At 42.3% G+C, this 18,655-nt stretch overlaps 1 protein-coding gene across 1 annotated transcript in view; it reads right to left on the reverse strand.

Moving 5' to 3' along the window:
• Positions 1-1,767: 1,767 nt before the first annotated feature.
• PUM3 (pumilio RNA binding family member 3) overlaps positions 1,768-18,655 on the reverse strand; it is a 31,564-nt gene continuing 14,676 nt past the window's right edge. Inside the window, exons 13-18 of the mRNA XM_064140414.1 lie at positions 18,358-18,438; positions 14,831-14,973; positions 13,840-14,062; positions 13,327-13,414; positions 11,033-11,123; positions 1,768-2,020 (exon numbers count right to left, since the gene is read on the reverse strand). Of these exons, the coding sequence (XP_063996484.1) occupies positions 1,891-2,020; positions 11,033-11,123; positions 13,327-13,414; positions 13,840-14,062; positions 14,831-14,973; positions 18,358-18,438 (756 nt within the window). The 3' untranslated portion in view covers positions 1,768-1,890. The remainder of the gene's footprint in view (positions 2,021-11,032; positions 11,124-13,326; positions 13,415-13,839; positions 14,063-14,830; positions 14,974-18,357; positions 18,439-18,655) is intronic.

An 18,655-nucleotide genomic window follows, 5' to 3' on the forward strand; every position in this document is an offset into this window, starting at 1 on the left:
TGAGCACTGAGAAGGGCCATATCAGATTTAATTTCCCTCCACACTATTTCACTCTATTACTTATTATTTGGTCACAAATCTGTCTCCTGATTCATACAGCCTAGCTTTTTTTCTGTCAGTAACCAAGACTTCTTTAGAACAGTTCACTACAGTTTATTCATTATCTGTTGCTAATTGAAATTATCTGGTTCATTGTTACAAAAGAAAATCCTGTTACAGAAACTAATGAGCCCCACCTTTAGTAATTGAGAGGATGTGTTCACAAGCATATATACTTAATGCCAAAGCCAATCAGGTCTAATTGGGATTAACCTTTAGGTATTTACAACTACTCATAAGCCGAGGTGGAATTAAAGGGAAGCAGAGTCAGCAAAGTATCAGTAAACCAGCAGATGCAAACAGAAACTATGAATGTCAAACACACTCCTCCTAACTATAGTGTTTATTTATTAATTCAAGCAAACTACCAATTATATGATGGTTTTTAAAGAATACACTCATTTATCTTGTACTTTTTGTAATACTAAAAAAAAACCCAACATTCCCCTAGATATGGCCAGTGAGAAGCAAGAGATTACTTACTAAGATGAAACTATGCATTTCATTGCTTTGGATAAAGTACATATATTTAAACATACACACCTACACACTGTACCTAACAATTCCAGTACCTGTACACATACAGGTGCTCCCTAGAGTACAAGAGTATTTTCATTCATCCTAAGTATGCAATTCTGAGTCTCAGACTGGGTAATCCGACTCTCATGAGTGCTGAGCACTGCACTTCCCGATGGACTTCACTGGTACATGTGGATAATCATGACCTCTGACAATAAACTCAGTAGACAGATTTGAAGTGTGTAAAACATGTAAGCTTTAACCAGTTTACTTAACTGCTGGCAACTTCCACCCAGTTGCATTGTAGTTTATGCTGAGGAAGATGTAGCTCAGGAGGAATAACAGCTTACTGCCTGCAAATGAAATGAGGCCACATCCTAGCAGGCTGAACAACACTGAGTGCCTCCCTGAGTTGGAGACTTCATTAACTTGGTCCTCTTCGGATCAGTCTAGAAGCATAGCAATAAACATCAGCTGGCTGTTTCATGAGTGCATTGCCAGGAAAATCTGGGGGTTTGTTTTTCTTTGCTTACTCCAAGAATTGACCTGATTCTGGATCCCAGGGTACAGTAAGAATCAATAGGCCACTTATTTGGTATTATGCAGAGGTAAATATATCCATTCCATTTTACAAAGACCACACACACACATTAAAAAAAGCCCAAGAAACAGTTGAGTGGTGCTGTTGATATGACAGACGGACAGGATGTCATCCAGAGGGACCTGGACAAGCTGGATACATGAGCCCAGGTAAATCTCATGAGGTTTGACAAGAATATGTGCAAGGTTCTGCACCTGGGCTGGAACAATACTCACTACCAATACAGACTGGAGGATGAGGTGATAGAAAGCAGCTCCATGGGAAAAGACTTGGAGGTGCTGATGGATGAGAAGCTGGACATGAGCAGACAGTGCAAGTTTGCAGCCCAGAAGGCAAATCACATGCCGGGATGCATCAAATGATGTGCTGCCAGCAGATCCAGAGAGGTGATTCTGCCACTTTTCTCTGGTGACACCTCACCTGGAGTACTGCATCCAGGTCTAGGGCCCTCAATATAGGAAAGATGCTGCTGATGGAGCAGCTCTTGAGACTTCAGTCTCTGAGAATGACCACTAACTGCTCACAACAGAACGAGCAGAACAGACAAGTTGCTTCAGAAAATTTTTATTTATAAATGCACACACTGCTTCTTACAAAAACCAAGGTGCAAAAACCTTAAGAACTCTCAGTTGCTTGCATTGATTTAAACTGTGTTTTAAGCTTCATTTACATTAAGAAGTCAATTTCTCCAGTAATGCTTCTACTCCTTTTCCGGTTTTATTCAGCTTCAACTTTGGGACAATCTTTTTTAGTCCTTTTTTGACTGTATTTGCCACTTTCTGATCAGTGCTCCGGAGAAGGCTACAAGAAACAGGGAAGAAAAAAAAAACAACAACAAAAATAAGTCAAAGTTCAGAATGTAGGCTACAGGGGAAAAAAGCTGTCCATGTAAGGAAGCAATTATTTAGGAAGAATATAGTTCAGTGCACATTCTATTGCCTCCTATCAGAAAAAGATGTAAAGCTTTCAGAAAGCAGGAAAGACTAAGTGAGAACACAACCAACAGAAGATGACTTAGATTGGAAGGAACTGCAGAATCCTGCGTAAGCCATGTTCAAACATTTTGTCAGTCCAGGCTTCAAACTCTCCTATGTTGGAGACAGCCACAGTATTACAGTATCACAGTGTCAACAAGGTTGGAAAAGACCTCATAGATCATCAAGTCCAACCCTTTACCACAATTCTCAAGGCTAGACCATGGCATCAAGTGCCACATCCAATCTTGCCTTGAACAGCCCCAGGGACGGCGACTCCACCACCTCCCCGGGCAGCCCATTCCAGTGTCCAATGACTCTCTCAGTGAAGAACTTTCTCCTCACCTCCAGCCTAAATCTCCCCTGGCACAGCCTGAGGCTGTGTCCTCTCGTTCTGGTGCTGGCCACCTGAGAGAAGAGAGCAACCTCCTCCTGGCCACAACCACCCCTCAGGTAGTTGTAGACAGCAATGAGGTCACTTCTGAGCCTCCTCTTCTCCAGGCTAAACAATCCCAGCTCCCTCAGCCTCTCCTCGTAGGGCTGTGCTCAAGGCCTCTCACCAGCTTCGTCACCCATCTCTGGACACGCTCAAGCATCTCAATGTCCTTCCTAAACTGGGGGGCCCAGAACTGAACACAGGACTCAAGGTGAGGTCTAACCAGTGCAGAGTACAGGGGCAGAACGACCTCCCTGCTCCTGCTGGCCACACCATTCCTGATGCAGGCCAGGATGCCACTGGCTCTCTTGGCCACCTGGGCACACTGCTGGCTCAAGTTCAGGTGGGTATCAATCAGCACCCCCAGATCCCTTTCTGTCTGGCTGCTCTCCAGCCACTCCGACCCCAGCCTGTATCTCTGCATGGGGTTGTTGTGGCCAAAGTGCAGCACCCTGCACTTGGAGGTATTGAACCCCATCCCATTGGACTCTGCCCATCTGTCCAGGCGGTCAAGGTCCCGCGGCAGAGCCCTTCTGCCCTCCAACCCAGCCACATCTGCCCCCAGCTTAGTGTCATCTGCAGACTTGCTGATGACTGACTCCATGCCCTCATCCAGATCATCTATGAAGATGTTAAAGAGGATGGGGCCCAGCACTGATCCCTGAGGGACACCACTAGTGACTGGCTGCCAGCTGGATGTGGCACCATTCACCACCACTCTCTGGGCTCGTCCCTCTAGCCAGTTCCTAACCCAGCACAGAATGTTGCCATCCAAGCCATGGGTTGACAGCTTAGCCAACATTCCTGGCTTCAAACTCTCCTATGTTGAGGACAGTCCAACATTCCTGGCTTCAAACTCTCCTATGTTGGAGACAGCCCAACATTCCTGGTCCCCAGTTCAACCACTGGGCTGCCTCCACTGTAGAAAAGGCTTCTCCTTGCATCCAGAATGAGACACTCATGTTTCAGCTTGTGCCCACTGCCTCTCTCCCTCTGGCCCTAGACTGCTCTGAAGAATCCAGTTCTCCTTCATCTCCCTGCATCGGTCCTGAGTACGCTGTTGAGTGCTCCCAGAGCCATCCCTTGTCAAAGCAGAACCAGCACCAGTCTGACAATGTCACTACTTTCAGCTACTGTATTCTTACACTTCTCTGACTATGACTAACAACTTCTAGCAGCAACTTCTGCAACACATTTAGTTATGGCAGTACAATTTAATCAAGAGCCTTTATTTAATATGGAATTCAACATAGGTGAAGGTGACACTTTTGCAGCTTTCCTATGAGTTACACACCCCTGATAAAAGCAAGAAAATCAAGAGCTCTGACAAAGGATGTGCTGCACAAATTGAGTCACATAGGTCACCACCAGGGTTAAAGATCATATGAAGCAGCAAGCCACTCTGGACTGCATTTTACATATTTTTAAAACTGGATTCCATCTGCTTACAGCTATGCAAGTAAGGCTACTTTCAAACTCTTGGTGTCCACTGATGCTTCAAAGCATTGTCATATTTTTAATGCAGAACTTCTACATGTCTGATAATACAGCCAAAAGACCAATGTAGCTTCAGAATTTATCATTCTGAAAGTTCTTCTAAGATTTGGTAAGCAGGCACCTATGTATTTTGTGGATTTCTTTCTTGTCACAAAAAAGAAACATGGAAATCAGTCATTTGGTCAAGCATGGATTCAGATGCTGCCAGTTCTCCCTGTAGCTGTGATTAACTTTTTGTTGTTGATGGGTTTTGAAACACAAGAATTGTCAGGGCTGGAAGGGACCTCAACGATCAACTAGCTCATAATTCCCTGCCTGCAATGGGCAAGGAACACCTCACACTAGATCAGGTTGCTCAGAACACCACCCAGCCTCTAGGGAGGTGATTCTCCCCCTCTATTCCACTCTGGTGAGACCCTACCTGGTGTACTGTGTCCAATTTTGGATATCCTATTACAAGAAAGATCTAGACATGCTGGAACATGTCCAGAGAAGGGCCATGAAGATGACCAGAAGGCTGGAGCACCTCTCTTATGAGGACAGACTGAGAGAGTTGAGGCTGTTCAGTCTGGAGGTGAGAAGGCTCTGAAGAGACCCTATTGTGGCCTTCCCCCTTCCAGAAGGGGACCTATAGGAAAGCTGCTGAGGGACTTGTTAGGATGTCAGCTGGTAATAGAACTAGGGGTAATGGAGTAAAACTAGAAGTAGGTAGATTCAGACTGGATGTTAGGAAGAAGTTCTTCACCATGAGCGTGGAGAGACACTGGAGCAGGTTGCCCAGGGAGGTGGTAGAAGCCCCATCCCTGGAGATCTTTAAGGCCAGTCTGGATGGTGTTCTGAGAAACCTGATCTAGTGTAAGGTGTTCCCTGCCCATGGCAGGCAGGGAGATTTGAGCTAGTTGATCGTTGAGGTCTCTTCCAGCCCTGACAATTCTATGATTCTATGTGTTTCAAAACCCATCAACAACAAAAAGTTAATCACAGTTACAGGGAGAACTGGCAGCATCTAAAAGCTACCTCCATCTTGAGGAATCTGAGCTCCCTTATGACAAAAGAATTATATGATTTTTTTTCTCTTAAATGAGAAGATTTTTAAAAACTCAAGTGTAATTTTATTTTAAAAAATATTTCAGTTATTCTCTATAGCAGACTAGATTAAATCTATCACTGATGTGAGATTAAGGTAACCCACTCAACTGGGCACAGTTAAATTAATTAGTATGAAATGGAACAAAAGTAGATGTTCATGTTCATGCATTCTCAGGTACCTAGACAAATGTGTCCAGAGAAGGGCGACGAGGCTGGTGAGAGGCCTTGAGCACAGCCCTATGAGGAGAGGCTGAGGGAGCTGGGATTGGTTAGCCTGGAGAAGAGGAGGCTCAGGGGTGACCTTATTGCTGTCTACAACTACCTGAGGGGTGGTTGTGGCCAGGAGGAGGTTGCTCTCTTCTTTCAGGTGGCCAGCACCAGAACAAGAGGACACAGCCTCAGGCTGCACCAGGGGAAATTTAGGCTGGAGGTGAGGAGAAAGTTCTTCACTGAGAGAGTCATTGGACACTGGAATGGGCTGCCTGGGGAGGTGGTGGAGTCGCCGTCCCTGGGGCTGTTCAAGGCAAGATTGGACGTGGCACTTGGTGCCATGGTCTAGCCTTGAGCTCTGTGGTAAAGGGTTGGACTTGATGACCTATGAGGTCTCTTCCAACCCTGATAATACTGTGATACTGTGAAATGGGTTTCATGCCTAGAGAGTCATCAAAAGAAGTTCAACTACAAAGCATTCAGCTTTAGCTAAAATAAATACAAACCTAAAAGCAAAATCACAGGTAACAAACACTCCTCCTTCATGCTTTTTCTGAGTCACAGAATCAATCAGGTTGGAAGAGACCTCCAGGATCATCCAGTCCAACCTAGCACCCAGCCTTATCCAGTCAACTAGACCATGGCACTAAGTGCCTCATCCAGGCTTCTCTTGAATATCACCAGGAATGGCAGCTCCACCACCTCCCTGGGCAGCCCATTCCAATGCCAATCACTCTCTCTGGCAAGAACTTCCTCCTAACATCCAGCCTATACCTCCCCCGGCACAACTTGAGACTGTGTTCCCTTGTTGTATTGCTGGTTGCCTGGCAGAAGAGTCCAACTCCCACCTGGCTACAGCCTCCCTTCAGGTAGTTGTAGCCTTGGATAGGCAAGTTTCAGCACTGGTGAAAAATGTTTGACTGCCAGACTGGGAGATGACCTCCCTGCCTTAGTAACAAAGCACACCACCTTACACTGCCACAGTTAACAGCAGACAGAGGGTAAGACTGACATTCCTTACAGGCTCTTCCATAAATTACATCACACCTCTGCTTTCTTTTCCTAACAAGATTTTACTACTTTGCTGGGATTTTTTCTCTCTATGTTTTCAAAACCTATTAAGAGACAGCTGTCACAGTGCCAGCCAAATAGTTACTGCAGTGTTCCATATGGAAAAAATCCCACTACCTTATTTTGCAACTTGAAAAATCAAAATGGCTTAGTACATAAACCAGCAACACCACATTAAAAGAATATCTAAAGCAGGATCAGATAACTTAGAGGCATTAGATGCATTCATTAAATTCTACAGGCCTTTTATTAGAGGCAAATAGGTAATGTTAGCATTTTAGCAGCTGAATAATCTGCACAGCCAGATCCATACAACTATTATAATGTTGTGTAAACTGGTTTTGCACTTCTGTCAATTCTTCTCACTAATGCTGTCAATGATAATGCCTGAATAAAGTTAGAATTAAAATCAGACTAGTCTTAGTAGTGAAAAAAGCTTTTGATTCACCGTTCAAAAGAGTAAGAATGTCAGAGAAGGCTCATTTCTAAAGACACAAAGTGCAGACATAAAAAGGAAAGACTCTCAAGTAACTTTAGGAAAGAGTAGAAAAAAGAAAGAATAGGGGTTTATTTTGTAGTGTAATTTTGTCTGTTTCAATTGTTTGCTGACCTTGTCTCAGCACAAGTCTTTTTAAGGAGCCAGCAGTGCAATGCTGTTCCAGAACACACACCATACACTTTGGGGTAAATGCAAAACCTTGGGTTTCTATGACCTGACATTGAGAGGTAGCTGAAAACTGTAACACAGCTGTATGCATTTGATAAGACAAAATGTTAACAGTAGTCCAATTCCTGCAGGGTCTTTTTGACCTTTGGCACTCGAAGGTGAGGGTGGCAGAGGCAAAGGCTGCATTAGGTGTGAGCAGATTAATAGTCTGCTTAACCTAGTGGCTGAACTAAAGGACGAAGTGGAAAGGCTTAGAGCTGAAAAGGAATGTGAAAGGGAGTCGGACCTATGGCACCAATGCTCTGCAGACTCCCTTACCAGAGTGAAGTGAACCAAGAAACAAGGGAGAAGGGAGGCAGGTGCCTGCCAGAAGTGGCAAGGGAAAACCCTTCCAACACCCCTTACCTCCTCAGTTGCCCTTGCACAACAGATATAGGGCACTAGAGGTTGAGGGTGAGGTGGTTTTGGAGGAGGCAGAAGCTTCACTGTCCAGGGGGTTGACTAAAGTAAATCAGTTGTCCCCTCACATCAGAGCGAGTACCCAAAAGAAAAAGAGAAGGGCAATTGTTATTGGTGACTCCCTTCTGCAGGGAACAGAGGGCTCCATATGCCGGCCAGACCCCTTCCACAGGGAGGTCTGCTGCCTCCCTGGGGCCTGGGTCAGGGATGTTACCAGGAGGCTGCCTACTGTAGTGCAGCCCTCTGATTACTGTCCCTTGTTAGTTATGCAGGCAGGGAATGATGAGGTTGATAACAGAGGGCTAAAAGCGATCAAAAGAGACTTCAAGGCACTGGGAAAAGCAGTTGAGAGAGCAGGGGCACAGGTAGTATTTTCATCTATACCCTTAGTCACAGGTTGGAATGCAGAGAGGAATAAGAAACCATACCTGATTAACAAGTGGCTCAGAGGCTGGTGCCACCTGTGCTAGTTTGAAACAGGCTAGAATGTTTTGGTGAGAAGAAATAGATTACAGGCTGTGAAAGGAAAACAACTGCTTGCTGAGATGTATAAGAATAAAGGCAAAACATAAAGAGTCTCTCTCACGTCTGCTGGGGAAATGGCTGAGCTGCATCTTACTCTCTTACCTCACCCTCCATTTTGGACTAATCCACTTTTGCTTCCTAACCCCCCTGGCTCAACCTCCACTCTTCCTTGGAACTGGGGTAAGGTTGAGAGGGGTAGGGGGAGGGTGAAGGGGTGGTTGAGAGCCCCTCCTGGGGACTCAGGTTTCTGGAAGGGGAGTTGTGTTTCTGTATTACCTTTTTTTTAATTATATTTCTGTATATCACTGTATATACTGTAAATATCTGCCTGTATATTGTGCCAGCTGTAAATATAAGCTTCATTCACATTTCCAGAGCCGGCTGAGTCCAGTCTGGGTGATTTATAAAGTGGCGGGGGGGGGGTAACACCCAAACCATCACACCAACAACAACATTTTGGATTCTTTAATCTTGGGGAACTTTATATGGTCCCAGGTCTGCTAGCAACAGATGGAGTACAACTGACTCAGAGCGGGAGAAAGACCCTGACACATGACCTGGCTGGGCTTGTTGAGAGGGCTTTAAACTAGACTGGAAGGGGGTTAAACACGACAGTACTAGAGACAAACTGAAGGAAACTGAGCGTGGTAGGCCAGAGACAGGGGTAAAAGCAGCAGCCCAGCTGACGTGTATGTATACTGGTGCACACAGTATGGGTAACAAATGATAGGAGCTGGAAGCTTTGGTGCAGGAGGAAAACTACGATGTTGCTGCCATCACAGAAACGTGGTGGGATGACTCACACAACTGGAGTGCTGTAATCAATGGCTACAGACTCTTCAGGAGAGACAGGCAAGGGAGAAGGGGTAGAGGAGTGGCCCTGTATGTTAGAGATGCTCTGGATGTCATGGAGGTAGAGATTAAGGATGGTCAAGTTGAGTCCCTATGGGTAAGAATTAAGGAGAAGGCCAAAAGGGCTGACATCCTGGTAGGAGTCTGTTATAGACCACTCAACCAGGAACAAGAGGTTGATTTATTACTCTTTAAGCAACTGGAGGCTGCCTCAAGATCACCTGCCCTTGTTCTTCTGGGTGACTTCAACCTGCCAGATATCTGCTGGGACTTTAACACTACAGAGAAGAGGCAGTCTAGAAAGTTCCTAGAGTGTATGGAGGACAACTTCTTATCCCAGCTGTTACAAGAGCCTCCCAGGGGTTCAGCCCTGCTTGACCTGCTGCTCACAAATAGAGAGGGGTTGGTAGGGGATGTGGTGGTTGGAGGCTGCGTGGGGTCCAGTGACCATGAAATTATAGAGTTTTCAATTCATGGAGAAACCAGGAGGGGCATCAACAGAACCTCCACACTGGACTTCCGAAGGGCAGACTTCAGCCTATTTAAGGAACTAACTCAGAAAGTTCCTTGGGAAATAGCCCTTAAAAAAGAAGGGGTCCAGGAAGGTTGGACCTACTTCAAGAAAGAACTCCTGAAGGCACAGGAGCAGCTGTTGATCTGTTGGAGGGTAGGAGAGCCCTGACGAGGGACCTGGACAGGCTGGATGGGAGGGCAGAGGCCAATGGGATGAGATTGAACAAGGCCAAGTGCAGGGTTCTGCACTTTGGCCACAACAACCCCAAGCAGCGCTACAGGCTGGGGACTGAGTGGCTGGAGAGCAGCCAGGAAGAAAGGGACCTGGGGGTACTGATAGATAGTAGCTGAAGATGAGCCAGCAGTGTGCCCAAGTGGTCAAGAGAGCCAATGGCATCCTGGCCTGTATCAGGAACAGTGTGGCCAGTAGCACGAGGGAGGTTATTCTTCGCCTATACTCAGCACTGGGCAGGCCACACCTTGAGTGCTGTGTCCAGTTCTGGGCTCCTTAATTCTCAATTCAAGAGAGATGTTGAGATACTGGAAGGTGTCCAGAGAAGGGCGACAAAGCTGGTGAGGGGCCTGGAACACAAACCCTATGAGGAGAGGCTGAGGGAGCTGGGGTTGTTTAGCCTGGAGAAGAGGAGGCTCAGGGGGGACCTCATTGCTCTCTACAACTACCTGAAGGGAGGCTGTGGCCAGTAGGGGGCTGGACTCTTCTGCCAGGCAACCAGCAACAGAACAAGCAGACACAGTCTCAAGTTGTGCCAGGGGAAGTATAGGCTGGATGTTAGGAGGAAGTTCTTCCCAGAGAGAGTGATTTACCATTGGAATGGGCTGCCCAGGGAGGTGGTGGAGTCACCATCCCTGGAGGTGTTCAAGCAAAGCCTGGATGAGGCACTTAGTGCCATGGTCTAGTTGATTGTACAGGGCTGGGTGCTAGGTTGGACTGGATGATCTTGGAGGTCTCTTCCAACCTGGTTGATTCTACGATTCTATGACATCTCACTAGATGCGTGGGTCACTGCTTCCAAGTTGCAAGCCAGTTAACTCCTCGAAAGTCTTTTTCTTTTTTATGGTCTTTTCCAAAAACTTTTCTACTACTGCATATTTAAGATGTCAACACAAAGCAGTAAGTAATCAAAATCCTCACAAATACATCCGGATTCTTGTGTGCTGCTTTCAGTCACAGGTATTTCAGAGGTAATTAATGTAATGTAGCCATTTGTGAACTGTGCTTGTGAAACAAGACATGGTTAATACAATTTTAAGAATAAATTTGATTTTTACTCTTAAGATTTTCAAACACTGAGCTGCCACCAAGTACTGCAAAAGCCTAAATTCAAGGACCAGTTATGGAAACTCTGATCTGAACTTTTCCAGAGCCCTGTTTCGTCACAGACTTTCAATGGCATGAAAGACAGCATGCACTGAGCAAAAAAATGTTATTTTCCTGGTAGAAATTTCAAGTGGTGTCTACTTAGCTGGACACATCAGAAATGGCCATGTGCCTTACATACCAACAAAGAATAATGGCACCTCGATTTACTTCTGCCCAGGTCTTCATATTCTCAATACCAACACGTTCCACCAATGTTCTTCCAAAGCAAACTGTAAAAGGTGGGATAGGAAGAAGAAAAAAAGTTAGATATTATGTTTATCCTGAGAAACCTGTTAAACTTCTGTGCAGTCGTGATTCAACCAGATAGTTTTTAGTCACCAAGTACTCACAAAATGCTGCTTTTTCAGAGAAATTGACTATTCAGTGCAATACATACCTTCACTGGTCTTTGACTAATTCCTAGTATGGTTTTAAATCTGTATGACAACAGTAGCACTGCATGACAGTTTACTGGGGTAAAGTGATTCTTTTTGAAAAACATGCCAGAGTTGCTGCCCCTGCCTGAAAGAAGGCATCCACTTCACGGAAAGAATCACAGGATCAACCAGGTTGGAAGAGACCTCCAAGATCATCCAGTCCAACCTAGCACCCAACTCTATCCAGTCAACTAGACCATGGCACTAAGTGCCTCATCCTGTCTTCTCTTGAATACCTCCAGGGATGGTGACTCCACCACCTCCCTGGGCAGCCCATTCCAAGGGCAAATCACTCTCTCTGGGAAGAACTTCCTCCTAACATCCAGCCTAGACCTCCCCCCGCACAACTTGAGACTGTGTCTGCTTGTTCTGTTGCTGGTTGTCTGGGAGAAGAGACCAACCCCCACCTGGCTACAGCCTCCCTTCAGGTAGTTATAAGAATGACACCACCACAAAGAGATAGTCCTAATGTGATGTACTAATATATATACATATCTCTACTGAAAAATGCTACTGACTAACTGCAATTAACTCTACAATTGAAGGAACGCAACGAATCAAGATGAAATTACCTAAAACCTCAAAGCTAATCCTTTATTGATGCAAGAGAACCACTAGGAATCTCAGTTTATTTTTAGCTGTACTGATGCTACAGAGGGTTAGTAGTTCTGAAAGCCCAAGCTGATTTGCAGATTCATGATGTTAATGATGTATGCAAAAGAAACTAGGCTTGACCTCACACTCCCAGCTGAATCTGGAGAACTGAACTTCCAAAAAACTGCTTTACAACTTGTTTGCTGAGCAAACTTATCACTAAGCCACTCACAAAACTCACCCAACCCCAAACGACTTCAAACTCCATACAAACACTGAGGCTAATTTTTACTGTAATTAAAAATCGGAATTCCATCTGAAGAACAAGGCAGCTTTTATTCAACTTGTTCCCTACATAACAATTTCTTTGCTTTTTGTAAAGCTAAATCCATAAACTCCAAGCAACAACACTGGCACAACAATCAGAGCAAAACAAAGAAACCCAATGAAACAGCTTGTATTTAAAATGGGAGTTGTACAATGTTAGCAGTAGTGAACCCAGGTAACTATCACCATCTCAAGCTAGTCCCCAAAAGACACTTACATAAAGCTCCCCCCTTTGAATGTTTTTAATCAACCTCTTGAAAAGCAGCAAAAAAGCCTTCTTTCAGGAACATTTAATAAAACTCTGAACTTTAAAGGAAATGGTGGACAACCAAATAGAGGCAGAAATGGTTAAAATAAGAGTAGTTTAACAAGGTTTGATAATAATAAGGCAATAACAAGGGAAAAAAAAACAAACACAAAGAAGTTCCTCTGGATTATACTATGCCATCCCCACCTACTTTTGTTTTTTGAAGCTTTTGTATGAGAAAAACTAATTTCTATTGGAACAAGGTGATTCACAGTAAGATTATACAGTTATGCAATGCAGAAGTTTTAAAAGCTAAATTAAGATGGGAACATCTGTGCTCAATCTCTGCCTTCTGGGATATAAAATAGCAAAGATGTCCTATTTTTGTGCATGAATTATTGTACTAAGTTATAAAGCATTAACCCAGCAGCACTGATGAACACAGTAAAGATTACAGTTGGGTTCAAAAGCACTAAAGAAGTAAGTCTGCATGTTAGACTTTACTTTTACTATTATCCTTTAGATTGCTGTGTAATTCAGCAGAATTTTAAGCACAGAAATGAGCCCTGTCCCAAATACACAGTAAACCTCTGGCAAAAAAAAGGCAGACCAGTACTTGCTTTCCAGAAAAGGCAAATTTATCCTTGGCAGACTGTTCACAGAACAGCTCCTAACAGCAAAAAACAGATGCAACAACCTTACAGTATATGTTAATTTTCTCATATATTGTTTAGTCAAAGAAATAAACGCATCAATCTTATTTTAAGCTAGATAATCGATTATTCTGAAGACACAGATTGGCCAAATAAAGATGATTTTCCAACATACCCTCTTTTCCACTCTCTCTCATTTTTTCATCTTGTTCTATTAACCATTTCAAAACCAGATGGCCTGCTGGATGCTCTGCAATGTGAAGCTGAAAGGGGAAAATACCAAACCAAATGAAAATTATTTAATGATGATGTTTAAAAATGTGTGTATCCATAAATATCCCTTCTCACTTTATTCACTCACTCTGTCCTCAGACACTGTATCACACTGATCCATTTGATTGCATTAGAAGAGAGACTATGCCAGCTATCTTCCCGCTAAGTGTTTAGAGCAGTTCTGAAGACTTGAGATTGTGAAGTATCTTTTTCTACAACTCATATGAAATGCTGGGTCAAGCCTTCATCACTCCAGATGCAATAATAACTATGAACAGAAAGATCACAGCTAATAGAAGAGTGCTATCAGTACATGGATATCTTATGTAAAGGAAAGTGAGCAGACTTCATTCTAGTAACACAAAATAAGGGAACATTCTTCAAGACCTCAGCACCTTTTCCTCTGTCACTTTACCTGCCCATCACAACCACCTGGAACCAGCTCTTCTGCTGCTAAATTAGCAACTGCATCTAGCGCAGGCTGGATGTCACCAACAGCTGTTCTTAAGATGTCAGCAACCAAGACAAAAGCAGCTTTGTCTGTCACTACTTCCTGAGTATGTTCCTGCAAATACTGTAGCAAAGGAGGGGAAACAGCTTCCAGGAGTTCACGTCGGCGGAGTTCAGTATTTTTCTTACTGATGAAAGAGATAAAACACTACTGTAGAAAACTTACTCTGTATGCATATCAAGCAACAAAGAATTCAGAACATATTCACTATTAGAGACTGTTATAAATCACAGGAAGATCAGAATAAAGCATTATTCTTCCCTTTGTTTCACATACAGTTCAACACACACTGCACACACATTTGAAGAATACATGGAGTGAGAAAACATATTGTGCTTACAGCTGACTGCCAGTAAACAACAATAACTTAACCTGTGTTTACTTTCTATTCATTCCATTCAGTCATTCTGAGATGTACTTCTTAAGCAGCTCACTAAATCCAAAATTGATCCTTCTTCAAAAGCTGGTAAGTACCACTGTCAATAACAGAGAACTAACTCAAGGTAACGATTTTCATTTTTACTACTAGATTTGGAGACACAGTTTTACGTGACTCTAAACACCAGTATTATTAAATGCCTTCTGCTAAGCCACATTTGATATGCAAGTTTAAAGAAAGATCACACCACAGCTTTTGCCATTTACAATGAGGGGAAATTACTGGTGACCAATACATTGCTGGTCACTATCATGTATGATCTTTAAACCAAAACTGCATAATTAAGGGGTACAGATCAACCTAATTAATAATAAGGATGTATTATTTATAAATATTTACACTGCTTAGATATATCACGAAAAAAAAAAAAAAAAGTTGAAATTAATCATAACAGGAAGTTGCAGAAAGTCTTCTGGACTTCCAGAGAAAATAGTCTAACTTTCATATCTGAGTTACCTATGGGCATTTCCATCTCCCTGTTGCAGAAGTGCGATGATTTCTGGAACAAAATGTGCAGAATCTCTATGACTTAGCAAGTACAACAAGACTTTCTTTCCATATTTGTTGTTTATTATGTTGGGCAAAGAAGCATTTAATTCCTGTAAAAGTAAACAAACAGCAACAAGGTATCAAGAAAATAGTTCTGAGCCATCAGTAATTACTGGTTACCCTTCAAGTGCAAACCTTAGGAAAGGGAAACTATATACTGTGAATAAAATTCATATCTGCTTGTGTAATTACAGTTAAAATACCTAATCAGAACAAAAGTTTGTAGACAGAGAAATTGTAAAAAATAATTAAGTTTTAAAATGTGCTCATCTGATGCATGTGTCACTGATCAGAAAATACTACAAACAGACAGGATTTGCTTCCACTGACACAAGTACAAAGGTCAACACACACTCTGGCACACCAAATGCTGTACAAATATAATCTCTGTACAAGTCATAACCTCCACAGAGCATACAAGGAATCACCCACCAGATCACTTAAGAGCACTCATACAATGCTGACTTACAAAGGAGTGCACATTAAATGTCCAGATAGCCATGAGTCTACATGCAGGAAAAGCCCCCCTTAAACTGATCACAGAACATCCACCAACAGAGTAAAGCTGGATTCTGCTTGTGAGTATTTGTTTGAGCACTAACAGAAAACACTGGACACTCCCCAGAATCCAGACATTGGCTAGAAGCAACCATTTTGAAAACTCTATACAGAGTGGGCATCTCATACACTTGTGCACTAACTCAGCTGAGAAGGAAATGCACTAGTAAGCAGGAGACTTTTCTTGCTTGTAGAAGCATGCTGCTATAGTCAGATATAGCTGCTTTCATCACTCCATCTGTTTGTACTAAACTTCTTGTCAGCTGCTTAACAAACGCCCTTTCACAGAGCAACACGCATTTTATGCAAGCTCCAAGGACCACTGGAGAATCCTGAATACCATCCAGATATTGTTGAGCACTATGATAATCCATTCCTGGCAACTTCTAATACACATATAAAATTTATTATCATCAAAGCAAACAAAGGTTGTTACAGAGCTCTGGATAATTTCAGCATATTTTGCAGGCCACAGCCTTTAAAATTACTTTTTTCACCACGAAAGTTCTCTCAGCATTAGCTAGAAGAAGAAAATAGGGGCCTTGCTGGTTGTCTTTGACAAGAAGAAAAATTAAGACAGGTGGTTAGAAATGATGGGAACTGGTAAGAGAACATTCTTATTTTAAAAATCTTGCTTAAAGCTAGGTGCAGATGAGCTTTGACTACCCAAGATGACCACTGGTTTGAAGCAGCACTGTAACTATGAATAAAAACTTAATATTGCAAGTAATGTACATTCAGCTTAAGAAGAAAGTTCATTTTTCACTCAAATGAATGATGGAGGTGCTGAAGTATTTCAGAACTTAAAACAGGCAGAGAAAATACTTAGCTAAGTACAAATGAACTGAATACACCATTTGCATTTTGACATCAATGTATGATGCAGCCCTTCTGCACAAAAGGTAACAGACACCTTTTAAGTCCTATGAAAATGTATTTCCCCCACTGATCTGTGATTCCAATGAAATAGAGCATTTAAGTCACTTTCAGTGCCAGAACTGTGAGAAAGTGCCACGAGAAACTCAAAACAACACAGGCATGCTGTCTCTTGTTGGCACCATCTCCCAAGCAATGCCTGCTGGGAGTCCTCATGAAAGAGAGCTATTTCCCACCAAAATCTGCCTAAACCCTACCCCATGCCAAGCTCCCAATGCACAGTTCCAATCACATATGATGACTGAAAGCACCACACATTAAAACTCTGTGGAGCAGAGATGATGGGGGCTTTCCTCAAAGGATTTAAAGAGCTTAGAACACTTCCAGCCATTCTGCCAATTCACATAACTAATCAGTTTTTTAACAAACAAAATTTTAAAAACCCAAACCACATAAAATAAAACCACAAAAGCCCCAAATCAAACAAAACAACAACAACAAAAAACAAGAAAAAAGCCTACCAAAAAAAAAAAACAACCAACCAAAAAAACCCCAAACAACCAATCCACAAACTGCTTTTTTTCTCCCTTCTCTCCCTCAAACTTATTTCATTGCACTTCTGAAGCTAAATTTAATAAGGTTAGAATAATAATCAGTAGAAGGTGTTTTAGAAGTCTAACTGGTCTTCAGTATCATTTTAAGAGTTGCATCCTCTACAGAGTATACTTCAATCCTTGATTTCTAGATGATTCCCCCTTATTTCTGTTACTTGGTTTCATTCAACATCTGAGGTGCTATTTTTGATATTATCTGTTATTTTCTTCCTTTTCCTGGACATTATATCTCTCTTCCTGTGCTTATATAATCCCAGACCCACCAACTCCACATACATGTGAAGGGCACTCCTTCGTAATTCCTTTATCCTTCTTCCCAGATGGATGCAGTAGGATGACCAAACAGTAAACGCTTCCCATTATTTTTTATCTCAGATGGTGGAAACAGACATAATTCAGGAATTAAATGATATCTTGGGAGTTCAGCTAAAGTCCAACACAGTATATGTGCTAATAAAGCCTACAGGAAGCTATATGTTTGTAAAGTAGTACACAAATGCCTCAGTGATCTCCTAACAAGACAACTTTATCTGCCAGGCCTTATATGGTTGGACTTGCAAGAAGTTACTGTTCATTCTCCCAATTCCATGTAGGTGAAGCAAGAGCTAGAGTGCACTTGTATTTCAGATGTCTATCTTTACGCATTTTTGAAGCAAGATAAAAATACTGCATGGCTTTTATCCAGATTGTTACTTGTCATTTAATTAAGAATATCTTAAATAAAAATGTCAAGTTTTGAGATTTACTGTGAGTTAGTGGTTTTGGCATCCTACCAAAAGTCTGCAAGTACTTTTTTTTTCAATAGAAGTCATTGTGTACTGTATCTTATTTTAGTTTGCCTTGAAGTATCATCTTCTGACATGCTACTTCTGCAAAAGAAGAGCTCAGCATGCTAAATGCCCATTTTTACAATAGTAATTTTGTTCAATAAGGATATCCTACACATGGATATTCTTGACATTTTAGGTTTGACAGTAAAATGGATGAATTCTTCATTCTAAAGTGTTCCACCAATTTAACTGCTTGAAATACCAGCAGACCTCAAACTTCTATGACAAAGACACTGAATGTCAAGAGTCATCCATTAGCCAGAATGAACATGACAAAAAAACACCAAACCAACAAACAGGTAAGTTTTAACAAGCACTGAATCTAGTTTAGGAATTAATTCCAATAAGTAACTGAAGAGAACACATGAGAGTGCTGAGGTCTTCTATGAAAAGGGGAAAATAATCACAATTCACAAACGCAACAAAACAGAAAAGGTGAGGAGGAATTAATAGTTTGAAAAAGCAGATGGATTGCTACTCTCATTCTCCTATGCAATTCAAAAAACTCCACACATACTATTTAATAGACTATTTCAGGAAAAAATCATTTACTTACTGATATAATCAACTGTTTCACAAGTTTAGTGTCATCGATGCAATCAAATGCTGCCAGCAACACCAGATGAGAAAATTCACCCTGCAAAGATCAGACATCAGAAAGATGTAGTCAACTTCTGTGAATATTTGAAGTGACTGAGAATCAACATTTCAGACAGTTTGGCTCAAACATGCCACAACATGAACCACAACCACATTCTGTCTACAGTAACAGAATGAGAGAAGGCTAACATTTATGATCTTTCTCTCAAAACAAGGCTGTTAAGAGAATCACAGAATTAACCAGGTTGGAAAAG

Source organism: Pogoniulus pusillus, chromosome Z (assembly GCF_015220805.1).
Source record: "Pogoniulus pusillus isolate bPogPus1 chromosome Z, bPogPus1.pri, whole genome shotgun sequence".
Classification (NCBI taxonomy): domain Eukaryota; kingdom Metazoa; phylum Chordata; class Aves; order Piciformes; family Lybiidae; genus Pogoniulus; species Pogoniulus pusillus.